Source organism: Amblyraja radiata, chromosome 28, assembly GCF_010909765.2.
Source record: "Amblyraja radiata isolate CabotCenter1 chromosome 28, sAmbRad1.1.pri, whole genome shotgun sequence".
NCBI classification, from domain to species: Eukaryota; Metazoa; Chordata; class Chondrichthyes; order Rajiformes; family Rajidae; genus Amblyraja; species Amblyraja radiata.
Genome location: NC_045983.1, coordinates 15,379,345 through 15,396,740, shown reverse-complemented (window position 1 = coordinate 15,396,740; position 17,396 = coordinate 15,379,345). Strand labels below are relative to the sequence as shown.

At 43.4% G+C, this 17,396-nt stretch overlaps 1 protein-coding gene across 1 annotated transcript in view; it reads right to left on the bottom strand.

Annotated features, from left to right (window-relative positions):
• Positions 1-17,396, bottom strand: part of smg6 (SMG6 nonsense mediated mRNA decay factor) — a 293,373-nt gene that overhangs the window by 155,776 nt on the left and 120,201 nt on the right. The window contains exon 11 of the mRNA XM_033045897.1: positions 7,262-7,378. Coding sequence (XP_032901788.1) covers positions 7,262-7,378 — 117 coding nt within the window. The remainder of the gene's footprint in view (positions 1-7,261; positions 7,379-17,396) is intronic.

The following is a 17,396-nucleotide window of genomic DNA, read 5'->3' as shown; positions in this document are numbered from 1 at the left end:
GTGAAAACCCTCCAGTAACACCCAATGCACTTCACATCACAATGGCAAATGAGCTGTTTCCTTTCAGTGCAAATATTTTCCATGAAACTACACAAAAGTCAATCAAAGTAAATCAGTTTAGAAGCTTCTAGGAGACTTCCCAACTGACAAAAGCAGTCACACAATGAATTTTCCACATTTGCCATTTTTAGGGGAACGCAAGTTTCTAGTGAGTTCCTTTTGCACTTTCCTTTTGTGAGATAGAACATTAACCAGTCTGCCGAGAAGCTTATGGGAAATCCAGTCATGTGAGGAAGACTCCCATTGCTTCCTACGGGTTAGCTGTTCCATTAAAAAGGATTTCTGAGAATGGGAACAGACATCTGGGTGACAACTCACTGGTGAAACACATTTGTTAGATTATTTCGGCACTACTCTACTGGCTATGAACTAGATGGAGTCACAATTTAAGTCTTAAAACAGCACAAGGGCCAATGTCACCACCTGAAGCCAAGTTGAACTTCAGATAGTCTTGCTAAACTCAACAATGCTAACTATTAAGAGTGCTGTAACTAACTTCAGTGCAAGTTCCTAATCGTTTTGGCAATAGCCTAGCAACCCTAAGGCAGAGTTTTCAAATCCCACCATGACATGCAGTAAAACTGAACCCAATAAATCTTTGGGTTGATACCAAAAATGATAAAGGAAGTAGCTATTTGTTTCAAAACAACCCTAATGGGTTCAATGATGCTATACCCCACTCCTCCCCACTGAAAGAATTCACACCCGATTTGGCCCTCGTGAGACTTGACTCCTGTTATGCAACTGATTTTTAATGCCCTGAGGATAACTTGGGATGCCAATAAACATAGCCTTACCCACATTGCAAAAACTCGTAAAGAAATAGTGAGTACAGGACTTACAAATTGAGTTGGTTTCCACCATTTGGATTTTAATATTCCCCATAAAAGCAAGCATCTCAGATATATAAGTATTATTCTCCACTACCTGGTAATTCAGCTTAAGTACAAAATTACTCAGGTTCCTGTGAATGCCACCATGTCTTAATATATCCCTCATTGAAAACTGCTTCCAATCAGCATTAAAGAATTTCATCCTAAAACAATGCATGTTGAACACACGTATTGGAAACTCTTTAACATGTTTGCAGTGAACACTAAGGTGGTAATTTAAATGCAGGGGACTCCAAATGACATCATAAACCAGTAGAGCTGCTTGCTGTGGTTTAGATATGTTATTCAAATCCACAGATTGAATTACTGCCTATTCCTCTCTGCCAGCCAGTAACATTTCTGTGGATAACTGCTCTTAAATCGTCTGAAAACAAGAACTAGAATCACATAAAAATGACTATTTCAGCTGTAAAATTATTTAAGTGCTTTCTTAAAAAAAGATGTAGGCACACCAAGAATTTAAATGCAATTTGTCTGCCACGTAACCATCAAAATAATGCCAAAGGCACACACATGTACATCTGTGCAAATCAGCGAGGTGCCTTAACAATGTGAAATTACAGTAAACTCCAATCTCATAAGTGGTACAAAAACACTGCTCAAACATTGAGAGTTAATGGGCTGTACCCTCAGGATGTAAAATTAAGGGTCTGTCCCACTGTGGCGATCTAATCCGCGAGTTAAGAAGAGTGCCTTCGACCTTCAAGCTCGAGGGCACTCGCGTGGTAAACCTCGAGCTGGATCGACCGACCGCACACACACAAACACATCGCAAAGGAGGGGGCCAGAGACAAGGGGAGAGAAGGGGAGAGAAGGGGAGAAGGGGGGGAAGGAGGGGTGGAGACAATTTTAAGAAGTATAATAAAGCTTAGCGGACATTTTACCTACCGGTTGATTTTCCTTGGTCCTGAAAATTCCAATGAGCCAATCAAAATGCCCAGTCAGCGAAGGAGATTGCCTACGGCTGCCCCCGACTGCCTGTAACTAAATAGCGACCCCACTCCACTGCACTACGAGTCAAAAGGAACCATGCCGATCAAATTTTACTCGCGGAAAATGTTTCAACATGCTGAAAGATTTTCCGCGACCTAGCTGAGGCCAGGAGTATTCGGCAACTTCCCTCGAGCATGAAGGAGAGTTCCAGTGACCTCATAGGACCTCCTAGGATCTGTTGTCGACCATGCTGCAAGTTTGAGTCGAGGGCAAACTCATCAAAACTTGCAGATTAGGTCACCGCAGTAGGACAGCCCCTTTACTGCAACCAATGTGACAAGGTCATCGGAGGAAAACAACTATGTACTCAACTCAATTGGAATTTTTCCAGAGAACAGTTTACCTGAAAAGAAAAGTGATCCTTGCATATACAAAAAGTGTTAAAAACTATAGATCAGACCATGCGACAAACCTTTGCTCCTCAGAGCAATCATTCATTCAGGAGATCTTTATGAAGATCACAATGACCCAACCCAATGAACCCAAATCTCATCATGTTCCTAGTGACTATAAACACATTGTTGCAATACCAAGGCACACATTGTAGAAATGGAATCTAACAAGAGCTGATAATTGCAACACTTTAAACAGACAACAGAATACTTTCTATCATCCATATATCCGTGAGAAAATCCAATTAGTGAGAGGTTTCCATTGTGTGTTGAACAGAAAGTTCCATTCCAGCCATAAAAAAAAATCATAGAACATGGAACAGTACAGCACAGGAACAGGTCCTTTGACCCACCATGCCTGTGCCAAACATGATGCCAGGTTATATTAATCTCCTCTGCCTGCATCATATATCTACATTTCGTTCACAAGCCTCTCAAATGCCACTATCAATCTGCCTCCGCCATCACCAGCAAGTTCCAGCATCCACCACGCTGTATATGTATATACCCGTACATATCCTTTAAAATTTGTCTCTCTCTTTATACATATATATATCAGATCTTCCCATGCCCTCCGATGTTTCAAACTCTCCTCGTAGCAAATACCCTCTAGTCCAAGCAGAATTATAGCTCTCATAGCTATTAAATTCTAATGAAAGTATAGACAGTACAATCTAACCAACTTGCTTTCATGTAGCATTTTTACATACAGAAGAACAGAAGAAAATAGGAGCAGGAATGGACTACTCTGTCCCTCAAGCTTGCTCCACTATGCAATACAGTATGATCAAGGCCGATCTGTCAGAGGCCTCAATTCTTCTGCACCGTTAGCATGGCAAAATGTCCCAACGCATTTTACAGACACTTTTTCAAGTAAAATATAAACTGTACAAACCTATTTTATATAAGATGGGGAATTAAGGCTTATTGATAGAGTGGCTCTTTGGCAAATAGTTGGAACAAAGGCCAAAGATTAAAATACAGAAGGTGTGAGACGAAATGATTGAAGAGTTGTCAACTGTGAAGGCAGAGAAGAGGGGGGAACGAAGTAGTAGGTGCAAGTCCAGATGAGGCACTGGGAGGGGAAGTGGACAGGGAAGGGTGTGGCGGAGAAAGGCGAGGGGCAGGGTGGGGGTGGGGGGGGGTGTTGTGGGGGGTTACATAAAATAAGAGAATTCAGTGTTCATACTGTTGGGTTGTATGATACCCAAGCGGAATACAAGATGCTGTTTGTCCAGTTTGCACGTGGCTCACTCTGACAATGGAAAAGTTTAAGAAAGAACTGCAGATGTTGGAAAAATCGAAGGCAGACAAAAATGCTGGAGAAACTCAGCGAGTGAGGCAGCATCTATGGATCGAAGGAATAGGTGACGTTTCAGGTCGAGACCCTTCTTCAGACTGATGTAGGGGCGTGGGGGCTGGAGGAAGAAAGGAAGAGGCGGAGACAGTGAGCTGTGGGAGAGCTGGGAAGGGGAGGGAAAGGAGGGAGAAAGCAAGGACTACCTGAAATTGGAGGTCAATGTTCATACTGCTGGGGTGTAAACTACCCAAGCGAAATTAGGTGCTGTTCCTCTAATTTGCGGTGGGTCTCACTCTGGCCATGGAGGAGGCACAGGACAGAAAGGTCGGATTCGGAATGGGAGGGGGAGTTGAAGTGCGGAGCCACCGGGAGATCAGGTTGGTTAATGCGAACTGAGCGGAGGTGTTGGGCGAAGCGATCGCCAAGCCTGCGCTTGTGGTCTCACCAATGTAGAACAGTTGACTCCTAGAGCAGAGGATGCTATGGCTGCCTCACCTGGAAATACCTCACCTCACCTCCAACCTCACCTATTGCATCCGCTGCTGTCGGTGTCAACTCCTATTCCGAATCCGACCTTTCTGTCCTGGGCCTCCTCCATGGCCAGAGTGAGTCCCACCGCAAATTGAAGGAGCAGCGCACCTCATATTTCGCTTGGGTAGTTTACACCCCAGCGGTATGAACATTGACTTCTCCAATTTTAGTTAGTCCTTGCTTTCACCCTCCTTCCCCTCCCCTACCCAGCTCTCCCACAGCCCACTGTCTCTGCCTCTTCCTTTCTTCTTCCCGTCCCCACCCCCCCCCCCCCCCCCCCCCCCCCATCCCCACCTCAGTCTGAAGAAGGGTCTCGACCTGAAACGTCACCTATTCCTTCGCTACATAGATGCTGACAATGGAGAAGGCTCAGTACAGAAATGTCAGTACGGACATGGGAAGAGGAGTTTAAATGTTTAAACTGGGAGATCCAATAAACCTTGACAAACTGAACACAAGTGTTCAAGAAGGTGCATGTGTGTCACCTGGAGTGACTGCTGGGGTTCCTAGTTGAGGTGGTATAGGGAGGTTTTACAACTATTGTGGTTGCAAGGAGTAGCGGAGAAAACGGCCTCTGCGGAAGGTGGAAAGGGGTGGAGATGATAAGAAGTGACTAGTGGTGGGATCACGTTGGGGGTGACAGAAATGTCGGAGGTTGGTGTATTGGATACGGAGCCTGATTGGGTGAAAGGTGAGGATCAGGAACTCTATCCTTGTTCTCTCTGGGGGGAGTAGATACTTTTATTGTGGGTAGACAACATATAGTAAGGGAGACCACTTCTCAAAGGACTTTTATATTCAAGAATTTTTAGGCAGGAAACATTGCAGCATTGGGACCAACAAAGTCAGGACTGGATGAAATGAGGAAACAGGATCCGAGTCGGAACAGACTATGGGTAACAGAGCTGGTTAGATAAGGCTTTTACAAGTGTATCGGATTAATTGATGTTGACAAGGCAAGGATGAGGGTAACGACGCAGGAAGGGGGCAGTGTGGTAGTAGACAGTTTATGTTGAATTTGGGATCAAGATTACCCAGGAGTAAAATGGTCCATAGTCTGCTTCACCTGAGACAGTGGGCAAGAAGGGAGATGGAATTCATAACCTGTATTTCAAATAATCTCAGCAGGAATATTCTGAAAGGAGGATTTATTTTCAAACAGGACTCCACTGGAAAAGAAAACAAAACCATAGATAAAAATCTGAAATGTGTAGAAATACTCAGCGGGTCAGGCGACATCTGTGGATGGAGAAAGGTTCAATAGTCTTTTGTCAGAATGAGGAAAAGTTAGGAACTCATGGTTAAGGTTGTAGAGAAGGTGAACAGATAGAGAGAATAAAGGAACGTCTCTGTATGGGGGCGACCAAGAAGATTATGGTGTTGGTGCTGGCTTGGAGAGGCTGGGAAAGTCTTGTTCAATTGTTGGTAATCACTAATTGAAACAGTAGAAATGTTAACACATTGGAAGTAATAACCCATATCATGCTTTGGGTTGATGCTTTTGAATATTTCAACAATAGAGATCCTTAAATTGGAGAACAAACCTGTAGAGCAGAATGGGCGGGTGCGGGTAAGAGAAAAGCAAAATATTATGGATGCTGCAAATCTGAACAAACAGAACCACAATGAAAATATTCAGCGGTGAGAGGGGAGGGAGGGGGGGAGAGCAGTGTCACAATTTAAAGTTGATGACCTTTAATTTCCATCTGAACAGAGAAAAGTTGCAATACAGATACAGATACAGAGAAGAGGAAGAGATGGAGAGAGAAAAAAGGAATATCTATGATAGAGAGGACAAGAGAAAGTCATGACACATAACTGTGGGGATAGCAGAAGAAGTGTGAGGACAGAGTGGCAGCAGTGTGAGCTTCCAGTGAACCTCCCAGCTGTGCTTGCAGTGTGTAGAGTATTTGTGATGTTTGTCAAGATGAAGAAATGGGGAAGGAAGGTTTACAGTTTTAAGATGATGATGGCAGTTTAGTCTACCAAAGACCCCTCTTTTTATGTATTGGTTTACAAAAAAAAGACACTAAGTGCTAGTGTAACTCAGCAGGTCAGGCAGCATCTGAAAAGCATGGATAGATGACGTTTCAGATCAGGACCCTTCTCTGAAGAAGGGTGTCTACCCAAAACATCGCCTATCCATGACTTTTCTTTCTATGTTGAATTGTTACAATGCTGCCAAGTTCACACCAGGAATCAAGACAATGCAGATGTGAGTGTGTACTCAGGTTGTAGGCAATGCAACATCAGCTAACAGCTCAGACTACACTCACACCTTTCCTTTCAGTATGCCCCATAGTTTTACGTTATTCAGTCTCTTCTGGTCATCAACGTACCACAGACCTTCCCTCAACCTCTCCATCTCTCACCTTCTGTACATCTTAAAAAACCTTCATTTTTAGAATTTATAAAGTAAAACGCAAGTGTTTGAGTAACTCAGCAGGCCAGGCTGCATCACTGGAGGACGCGGATAGGTGACATTTTGAGTAAGGACCCTTCTTCAAATTGCTGGAGACTGAAGAAGGGTCCCGAACTGAAATGTCACCTATCCATGTCCTTCAGAGATACTGAGCTGTTGAGTCACTCCAGCACTTGTGTTTTACGCAAGATTCCAGCATCTGCAGTTCCTTGTTTATCCAGAACTTGTAACATGAAAATTATGCAGAGTGATGTGTAAAGAAGTGGGACTAGTTCAACAACTCCTAAAATGGCAGTGATCCGAATGGACTCTACTCTCCCCAGTAGATTTAGAATATGGAATCACATTGGATCCGGATTATAGTGCCAACCCTATGCTCTCTCAGCCTTGTCCTTCTTCTCGATTGCTTAATTGGAGTTTGAAGTCTTTGAGTGAAATGTAGAAATACATGTTGACAGTGTGGCACAATGCACCACCTAGCAACTCACTAAAGGCAGGAGGTTAGTAACAATCACAAAGCTTTAGCAGCACATAAACAACAGAGCAAATCACATTAACAGGGTGCCGTTTTACGCACTAATTGTTACATAGGATAAATAAATACTGGTGATTTAATTCTGACGTAGATGAAAAAGATATACGATTGGTATAGACCTGCATAAACACTTACCTTTAGCCGCTTCCTTTAACTGTTCGATGCACCGTTCCACTAGCAAACCAAACATGGCCAGTCCCAGTGCCGTGGCGTGCTCCTGAATCACTGATCGGCAGTTCTCCGAACCAGAATCTAATATATCACAGGACACAGAAAGAAGCAGCATGATATGCTTGTGTTCATAAAGACTGAAAAGGCTCAACACGGCTTCAGCTCTTTCCTCAAATACTTGGAAAACTTTCACCTTCACCGCTGCGGTTTATTTATTAAATATTTTTTCTTGCAATTATCTGACCACAACGCGAGACATGTTAGCACAGATTTCTTCACCAACAAACTGCAAGCTGCATAATATTCAGGGGACGAGGCACCATAAACAAACACTGGGTGGATGCCAAATCATTCAGAAAACATGACTGAACTATTTCCAGATCTGATGAAATGTTGTACCTGAAATGTTAACCTGATTTTTTAAATGCTCAATAACCAGGAGCACATTCCCAGTCATTTCTGGTTAACTTGGGAATTAAGAATTTAGGGAAAATAATAAGCAGATCAGAACAGATTTTCTAGATATGTTATTAGAAAACTGGGACTCGACTGGATACAGGTAGGAATCCAGGAGGAATCCCCAAGCACCAAAACTAGGAAACAAAACAATTGCATCAGTGTGAATGGCGCAAGCCATGGTCTCTACATTCCCCAGAGAGAGAGCAGCAAATTCTCAGTAAGAGACAAGAGCGCATAAGGATTTTAAGAACCTGAAGTAATAAGCAATAACTCTCCATCTCAGGACCACTGGCATAGAGAACATGCACACAGGTCATGTAGGCCCAGTATTGAGCAAATTATCTGACAAACTATCAACCCATCTATTCCATTAATGGAAGAGCCTGTGGTCTCATTAGTCACCTACAATACCAGAGTGGAAATTTGTATCACTCACTTTCGAGGGACTCCTGAAAAGAGTTAATGGTGTAAGACACTCTGAGCTGCGATTTTTGGGATAATCCAGCTGAGATCTTAAAGGACACGAGATATTTCTGTTGATTTTCCCAACTGGACTCTCCTGATGCCTCATAGACACCCCCTTCAGCTACCGCTCCACTCTTGTTTCAACTTTACTGACTTCCTCTTCTCAGGTTGTTCCTTCACCTTTCACCTCACAAAATCACTACTTAATCCCACCAGATACCCACCCAATCTCCATCTCCTTTTACAAATAACCAAATGGCCAATTCTCACCCCATAACTTTATGAATTAACTTCTTGTGTCTCCATGTTCCCACACCTATAACAACCTCTTCCCTCCCCTCACCTATAGCGTGAACTCCTCCCCACGTCTTCACCTATAATATCCCAACCCCAGGTACAACAACCTGTGTCCTCTCTATACCACCACTTACAACCTGCATCCACCCCCAGTTCATTTATAAACTGTTTATTTATTCCTCAAAGCCCCACTCCTATAACGTACCCACCCTCCCACACCAATAACGCACACTCTTCCTTATAACTACCAACCTCTTCCCTTTCTCCTTTGTTGATAACATCTTGTGTCTCCCACATTGCTCCTCCCCCCCCTGCACTTGCAACAACGCATTACCCTCCAACCACTATCTCTACAACAACATTGCTGCCCCCCCCCCTCCCCCACCACGTTTCTGTCATACCTCCCCATTAAAATGTTCCCCAAATTTCCAGGATGTTCTATACACACTTCTGATAAGCGAGGTTGGTACCTCACCATGTACATCTTCCCTTACAATGCAGGAACGCTAAGTGTCCATTTACACCTCATCACCCCAGCCCATTCTTCCCAGTTACTTTATTGGAAGTATCAAACGTCCAAGGGTCCAGGAGAAATAAGGAACTAATGGAAATTAGTACGTTTAAATAAAAGTCACAGTGAAGTTGATGAGAGTAAAAGCTTAGAAACTCCAAGTACCTGATGATCTACATCTTCGAGTTTTGTAATAAGTTGAATAAAGATAAAGATATGGAGATTGATAAGGGGGGAAACTAGTGGATGTGGTGTACTCGTACTTTCAGGCTTTTGATAAATTGGTCAATAAGGTTTGGACACTTCGAGATAAGGCAATGCACTGACACGGATTGAGAATTGGTTACTGGACAGTATAGTGTGGGAATGCAGATCTTTGAGAGGTTGGAAGGCTAGGACTAAAAGGACACACAGGAGTCAGTGCTTGGGCTGCAGTTATTCACAAACAAACTTAAGAGGTTGAGAGGACCTATGACATATTTCCAAATTTGCTAATGATAGTTATAAAGAGGCTTCAAGTAGAGCGGGTAGGCAAGGATATGGCAGATTGAATGTAATGTGGAAAACTGTGAAGATATCTACTTTGGTGCACAAAACAGAACACCGATGCTCAAAGCAACTTACTTGTATTTGTACACAAGGTGCTGAAAGCCAGTGTGCAAGTGGAGCAGGTGATTAAGGTAACAAATTATTTGGCCTTTAGAAAGAGAGGATTTAAGTACAGGAGTTATGATATCTCACTGAAATTATAGAACACTGCACTTGGAGAATGTGTCAGTTTTGATCTCAATTAATACATGCCATTAATACTTAATACTTGAGAAAGAAAAGTGAAGCTTAACTGGATTGGTTCTAGGAGAATACTGTAGAATGAGTAGATTAGGCATGTATTCAGTAGTTTGGCAGAATGAGAAAATTGCTAAATTCAAACAGGCTCAACAGGTTAGATGAAAGGAAGACATTTCACACACAGGAACGCTGGGAAAGAAAGGACGCAAACTGCTGGAGTAACTCAGTGGGTCAGACAGCATCCCTGAAGAAGTTACTCTCGCTAAGTTACTCCAGCACTTTAGCGTCTTTTTATTTTCAAAACTGACATCAGCAGTTCCTTATTTCTACAAGAAATCAGGAGCAAGCTAACAAGCCCCTACCCCACCATTTAATATGATCCAGAGGGATCTATGCTCTATGCTGTCCTCAACTCCTCTTCTGTGCCTGTTCTCCACATGGCTCTTTTCCACAGAATATATCAAACATATATCCACCTCCACTTTGAAAACTTCCAATGTTCCTTCGGAGGTAGAGAATTCACTATCCTCTGTGAGAAGAAATTTCTAAGCACCCAGTTTTAAATGACTGGCTTCTTATCTTGAAACTACATCATTTTGTTTGAGGATTTCCCACTGGTGAAAACATCCCAACGCCATCCCTACCAAGCCCTTCTCTGAGGAGTCCAAATCACACATCGTAATCTCACAATAAGGGATAGGCTGAGATGAGCAGAGATTTCTTCACTCAGAGGGTTGTGACACTTTAGAATAATTTACACAAGGGCTACAGACAAGAATAGATTTTTGGATAAGAAGGGGATATTGGGATAATGTTAAGAAATGGTAGTAAGCTAGAACAACCATTAACTTGGTGAAGAACAGGGTGTGCTCAAAGGGCCAAGTGTCCTCCTCCTATTCCTAATTCTTATGACTGCCTTTTAACATGATCATGGCCAACGTATGATGCAAATATGTGTCTCACAAAAATCAGATTTAACAGTTAACTAAACCTTCTACCAGTGCCATTTTCAGAGAGTATTTCAAATTGTACGACTCTCTGTCTTTAGTGATGTGCCCAGACTTTGATTCGATTCTGAACAGGAACTGCCTTCAACTCAAGATGTATTTGCCTCCTGCCTACATTTTTAACACCAAGTCTCTCAGAGTGAACTTGACACAGTGCCGTTTGACACTGATGCGGATTTGGGTAAGTTTGGCTGACAAGCAGCCAATGTCATTTACCGTGGGCAACTGTAATAAGACCGGGAAAGGGTAAAAGAAAATACAAATACAGGAAGAGCAGTCGAGCACAGGTGAGAGGTTACAGAGTACCGGGGGACAGATTATTGAAACCAGCTGCACATTGTGTATCAGGAGTAGCAAATGCTTACGATTATAGCATACATTGCTACAGGGAGAAAATAATACTTGGAGTTATTATTTTAGAACAATCTATTGAGTGGAGAGTACACTTTTTTCCTCCTGCACCATTATGGGACCCCAGTTTCACAGTGGGACTTTGGGGGAAACCATCTAGATTGGTAACAAAGTAAGGCACCTTAGTCACAAAAAATAAATCAGGAATCCTAAACATTCAGAAAAATTACAAGCAAAATCTGGATATACAAAGAGTAAAACAATGTTTCAATAAACCTAAAACTATTAAGATTGAGGTCTGCTAATGTGGAAGTCAAGCACAGTGAGGAGCAGAGACCCAGTTCCCTTGGTTATACAGGTATACTTGTAATCCAGCAAGCAGAGAATTCACATGAATGCCTGGTCTTTACTACCTTTCAGGAAAACAGGAACAAACATGATTGCACCTAACCTACCCCTGCAGCACGATTTGGAGGAGCTGCCTTTCCAATACCAAACAGACTCACAGCTGAACCCTGTAACAAATCCAAAACTGACCAGAACACCTCCTTCCACAAACAGACAATGTAACAGTCCTGTCTGTGCATAATAGGCAGAGACATCTGATAAACGAGTAAAGGGCCTGTCTCACTTGGCCGTCATTTATGCGACAGGCCGGTGCGCGACGGTTCCGCGTCATCATGCGCCCGCACAGCCGTCTGGAGCGTGTGACGTCATTTGAAGATAGACACAAAATGCTGGAGTAACTCAGCAGGACCAGCAGCATCTCTGGAGAGAAGGAACGGATGATTTCGGGTCTCCACCCGAAACGTCACCCATTGCTTCTCTCAAGAGATGCTGCCGGTCCTGCTGAGTTACTCCAGCATTTTGTGTCTATCTCCAATCGTCTTGGCCCCGCTCTGAGGGTAGGAGTGGGGACGGACACGGATCCCCAACGGCCGTGAGCCCCAGGCCGAGCTTGGCGATCGTTTGCCTGCTTCTGCTGCTGTTGGAGGTGAGACTTTGCGCCGTGCCAGGGTCTTGGGCCTGTCCCACTTTAGCCGTCAGTTACGCGACAGGCCGGTGGCGCGCAAAGATTTCGTGCAGGACGAATGCCACACTCCTCCATTCCATACTCTCCCACACTACTCCATGCGCCCGCCCACGCACTACCCACACGCTAGCAGGTCGTGTAAATGGCGTGCGAATGACGGCCAAGTGGGACAGGCCCTTAACAAAGCAATTGTGAAACTAAGAGAACTGGGTCTCTGCTCCTCACTGTCCAACTGGATCCTTGAGTTCCTCATTAGCAGACCTCAATCAATATGAATCTGCAACAACACTTCTCCTTGTTGATCATCAGCAGAGGGGCATCTTGAACTGCACTCAGGGCCCTGCTCTGCTCAATACCCATAACCACCTAGCCATAGATAGCCAATGTACCTCCAGAACCACACCCACCAAGTTGGAGAGTGGCTGAAGTAGCTATGTGCAGGATGCTTGGCAGATGGAGCAAATGTGCTGATATCATGCTCTGACAGTGCACAGGAGTTTGTTTGCTTCAAGATAGTGCTCCTAATTATTTTCTAACAACATAATTTCATAAGTTATAGGAGCAGAATTAGCCATTCGGCCCATCGAGTCTACTCCACCATTCAATCATGGCTGTTCTAATTTTCCCTCTCAACCCCATTCTCCTGCCATCTCCCCATAACATTTGACACACTTCCTAATCTTCCAAATTACTCTTCCAATTTTGATACGCGGTCTAAAGATTAAAGTTCCTAAAACTGCAATAGTACCTTTCCTTTACGCTCATATTTCCAGAATGATTATTAAAGAACTGCTCCAACCAGTATATATTAGTCATAGAGTGATACAGTGTGGAAACAGGCCCTTCGGCCCAACTTGCCCACACCGGCCAACATGTCCCAGCTACACTAGTCCCACCTGCCTGCGCTTGGTCCATATCCCTCCAAATTTGTCCTATCCATGTACCTGTCCAATTGTCTCTTAAACGTTGGGATAGTCCCAGCCTCAACTACCTCCTCTGGCAGCTCATTCCATACACCCACCACCCTTTGTGTAAAAAAGCTACCCCTCAGATTCCTATTAAATCTTTCCTCCTTCACCTTGAACCTATGTCCTCTGGTCCTCGATTCCCTTAGTCTGGGCAAGAGATTCCTCGATTCCCCTAGTCTGGGCAAGATATTCCTCGATTCCCCTAGTCTGGGCTATAAATACAGAGGAGAAATACTCTTTGAGGACCTTTCCCATCTCCTGTAGCTCCACACAGAGGTGACCGCTTTGATTCCTGAGAGGTCCCATTCTCTCTCTCTCTAGTTACCTTTTTCCCCCCTTATGTATTTATAACATCTTTTGGGATTGTCCTTAATGCTACCTGCCAGAGCTATCTCCTGGCCCTTCTGATTTCCTTGTTCTCCTCCTTTTAAGCACTGTCCTGGACCCAAGGTCAGTGTTCACATTGTGTCCTCATTTTTTCCTAAATTATCGGGCAAACGAGCTTGAAATACCAAGGGAGGTTCCAATGGGGAATGGAGTGACTGGAGCAAATGGAGAAGAGGGGCAAGGGGGAGTGGAGGACGAGGGGGGTAGAAAGAGAGGAAGAAATTGCAAATTGTTTAGTCTACAGGAAGCAGGATGAACAGTGCAATCGAATTGATAGTGAGAGCCAGTGGGCTTCTCACAAACTATCTTGTGGAAAACCATTTCCTGAGATGGGCAGACAGTAGTTCAGGAAGGAGATAAATCACTTAAATACAATGGGTCCTAAGAGCAAACATAAACAATGAAAATCCCAAGACTAAACAGGAACCCAGGCAATGTAAAATGACAGAGAAAGCCAGGTAGGGTTGGAATCCAAAGAGTGCCATGTGTTTTACCCTAAAACAGCCCAGTGTAGCTTGAACCTGGCTGTGTTCGCTGGGTGAAACCATTATTTGATAAAGCAAGAGGCTGTTCCGATTGTGAAATCCTCAGCTAAGCAAAGGTGGAATTTGGTGGTGAGTGGAGAAACCAGTTCTAGGAAACAGCAGAGGCCTGATGATATTCCCAGCCAGGTGAAGAATGGCCAGACCTTTCAGTCCATGGAAATGAATGGAACCTCAGAATCTGGAAAGGTCAATCAAAGGTAGAGCGGTCAGATGCAAATACATAGAGAAAACAAAACAAGCAGCTTCACTGTGTCGGCAGCAAGCCAAAACTGATTTCTTAGCATGTTTGGGAAATAAATCGAAAATCCTCAAGAGAAAGGAACATTAAAAAGTGGATAGAAGCAAATCTCCTCTGCACCTTCTCTGATGTATCTTTCCTGGAATGGTAATTCTGCAGCCTGACCAGTGTTACACAGTTAATTGAACAGAACCACAGGAACATGCCATTCGGCCCACAGTGCCCGTGCCAAACATGATCCCAAGTTAAACTAATCTCCTCTGTCTGCATGTAATCCATATCCCTCCATATCCATGTGTCTACCTAAAAGCCTCTTTAATGCCACTAATGTATCTTCCTCCACAGCCATCCATGGCAGCGCGTTTCAGGCATCCACTACTGATCTGGTGGCATTCTGGGTGCACTTACCTATGCCTGCACCCCCTCACTGAAGTACAGGCAGAGATTGCCTCAAGCTCACTCACAAGAGGATTTGGAAGACTGTAGGGATTAGGGTTTTATACTCCATTAATTTAGCCAAGATTAGAATACAGATCCCTGTGCTGAAAGGTCATTATGCTAATCCACTGCATTATCCAGTCCCCCAGGAGAAACATTCCAAAAACGTGTAGATATTTAAAGTACATAATTAAATGTAATATTAAAGGAATTGACGATTTCAAAGAAGGAAACAGAAAATCAATGTCACTCACTCGAGGTTTATTATAGATAGGAATTAAAATGTTAGTTTTGATCGGTGGATAAAATTAACATTTTGACTGGTGAAACAGTCTGGTAGCTTGTTGAGCCACTGCCTCACAGTGCCAGAGATCTGAGTTTGATCATGATTTTGGGTACTTTTTGTGAGGAGTTTGCTCATTCTCCCTGTGACCGTGTGAGTTTCCCCAGGAGCAGGTTTGTAGGTTCATTGTAACATTGCCCCGAGTGTGCAACGAGAGGTTGAGAAAATGGGACTGACATTGGAAGTAGTGTGAAAAGGTGATCAATTGTCAGTGTGGACTACATGGGCTGCAAGGCCTGTCTCCGTGCTGTAACCCAACACTAAGCTAAACTAAATCATCTACATTTGGAATCAGTAACATTTATATTTAGTCCCAATAGAAAGGTCTCAATGTGCAACAGGTATCTTCTACCAGTCTCATGGAGAGGTACTTCAGTTGGCGAATAGAAGTCAGGAAGTAGATGGCTCCTTTCAGGATGGCACAATGATATGACTACGAGAGTTGTTGCCTCACTGCCCAACACAGTGGGGTCTACGTGGAGTTTTCACTGTGACCATGTACGTTTCCTTGCACATTCCAAATACGTAAGTTAAATTGTTAAAGTGGCCCTAGTGTGTAGGTGAAGTTAAAAATCTGGAGGGAGTTGACAGAAATATTTGGAGAATAAAGGTGAGTGTTCGATCACAGATTTGGCAGGCTATTAACCAAGACTCTATTAACAATGCCTACAAACCTGAAGCTCCAAGCCATTCAGGAAGAGGAGGATCCTAAATAATCCCCTGAATAATCAATGCTTAGTAGCATTGCCGTTACATTCCATGATATTTGAAGATACTTCAGGGACTGCAGCAAGAGATTGCTGCATGACAGAGTACACAGCAAGGCCAGAAACATTACTGTCTGGACATGTGAACATTCTTCACCCTTATACAAGAAAAGGGTCAGCAAACCTCTACACACGACATGGACACGGCATTTAAGGTTCCCTGAAAACGTTGTGAAAAGAACATGTTTCTTTAACCTTCAACACCATATGTAAAACAATCTTTAAACGACATGATTTGTATGAGGTTAGCAGACAAGTGGTCAAATGAAAGCTGAATAAAGTTATTGTGTGTTCTCACAGACTAGACATCGCCTCTTTAGGAGTGAGACGTACAATTGGGAAAACATGAAACAAAATTCAGAAGGCTGACTGGAGGGTCAGGAAACAAAAGCGGAGAAGGCCAACACATGGCAGGATGTTGTGCCTTTCTAATTAGCTCTGTATCATTCACCAGTGTGTCTCCTCTCACAATAAACTAATAACACTATTCAATTGTTCTTCAATTGGCAGGTCCCACTTCCGCCAACAGGGCATTCTTCAGCAACTGGCTCAAGAATAAAATTGAAAATCAGACATTCAGGCAGCAAAGGCTGGCAAAAATGATTTTTTGTAAAAGCTACCCCTCCCCAGAAAGCAGGCAGCAATCGTTAGGAATGTAATCCTGGCAAGCCACATGCACAATCTGACAGTTCATGCAGTTGTGCTTTCTCTTTTCTTTTCTCTGCCTGGCTTAGAACAACAATTATGTCCAGTTTAAGCTAATGCTGTGAGGAAAATGAATGTATGACTGAAATGTTCAGTCTGTGTTGTCTGCATAATGTTGTTGTTGTGTGGTCCTCTGTTTGATCAGAGGCTGCCAGAAGCACATTCAGTAGAAATCCAAACGTACCATTTATTCTTCAAGTGACCACAGTGGTCATGCCCTGCTCAACCGAGAGCAGTACGTTACAGAACTTGCCCGGGAACAAGCTATTTTAAACTTAGTCATGGGCAATGAGGGAGAATTAATAAAAGATGTTGTGGTTAAAGATCCCCCCGGGAGTAGTGATCACAACATGACAGAATTCCAGATACAGTTTGAGGATGAAAACCCTGGTGTCGATAACCAATGTCATCAACGTAGTAAAGTCAATTATAGTGGGAAGGTGGAGTTGCCAGGAATAGACTGGGTAAATAGGCCAATGATCGGTCAGTGGATGAGCTGTGGAGATATTAAAAAATGTAGTTCATAACGCTCAGCAGAAATTTATCTCAATTAGAAAGAGGTCAAGGAAAATATTAAATCCTGGAGCATACAAACTAACAAGGCCTTGTGGTAGACCAGAGGATTGGGGATTTTTACAAGAAACAGCAGTGAGAGACAAAATGTTAATGAGGGAGAAAATTGATTGTGATAAAACTAGCAATTAGCATCAAAATTAACAGCAAAGGCGTCTACACATACACAAAGGACAAAGAGAGCTAGGGTAAGTGTGGGACTCTTAGGGAGTTATGGAACTGG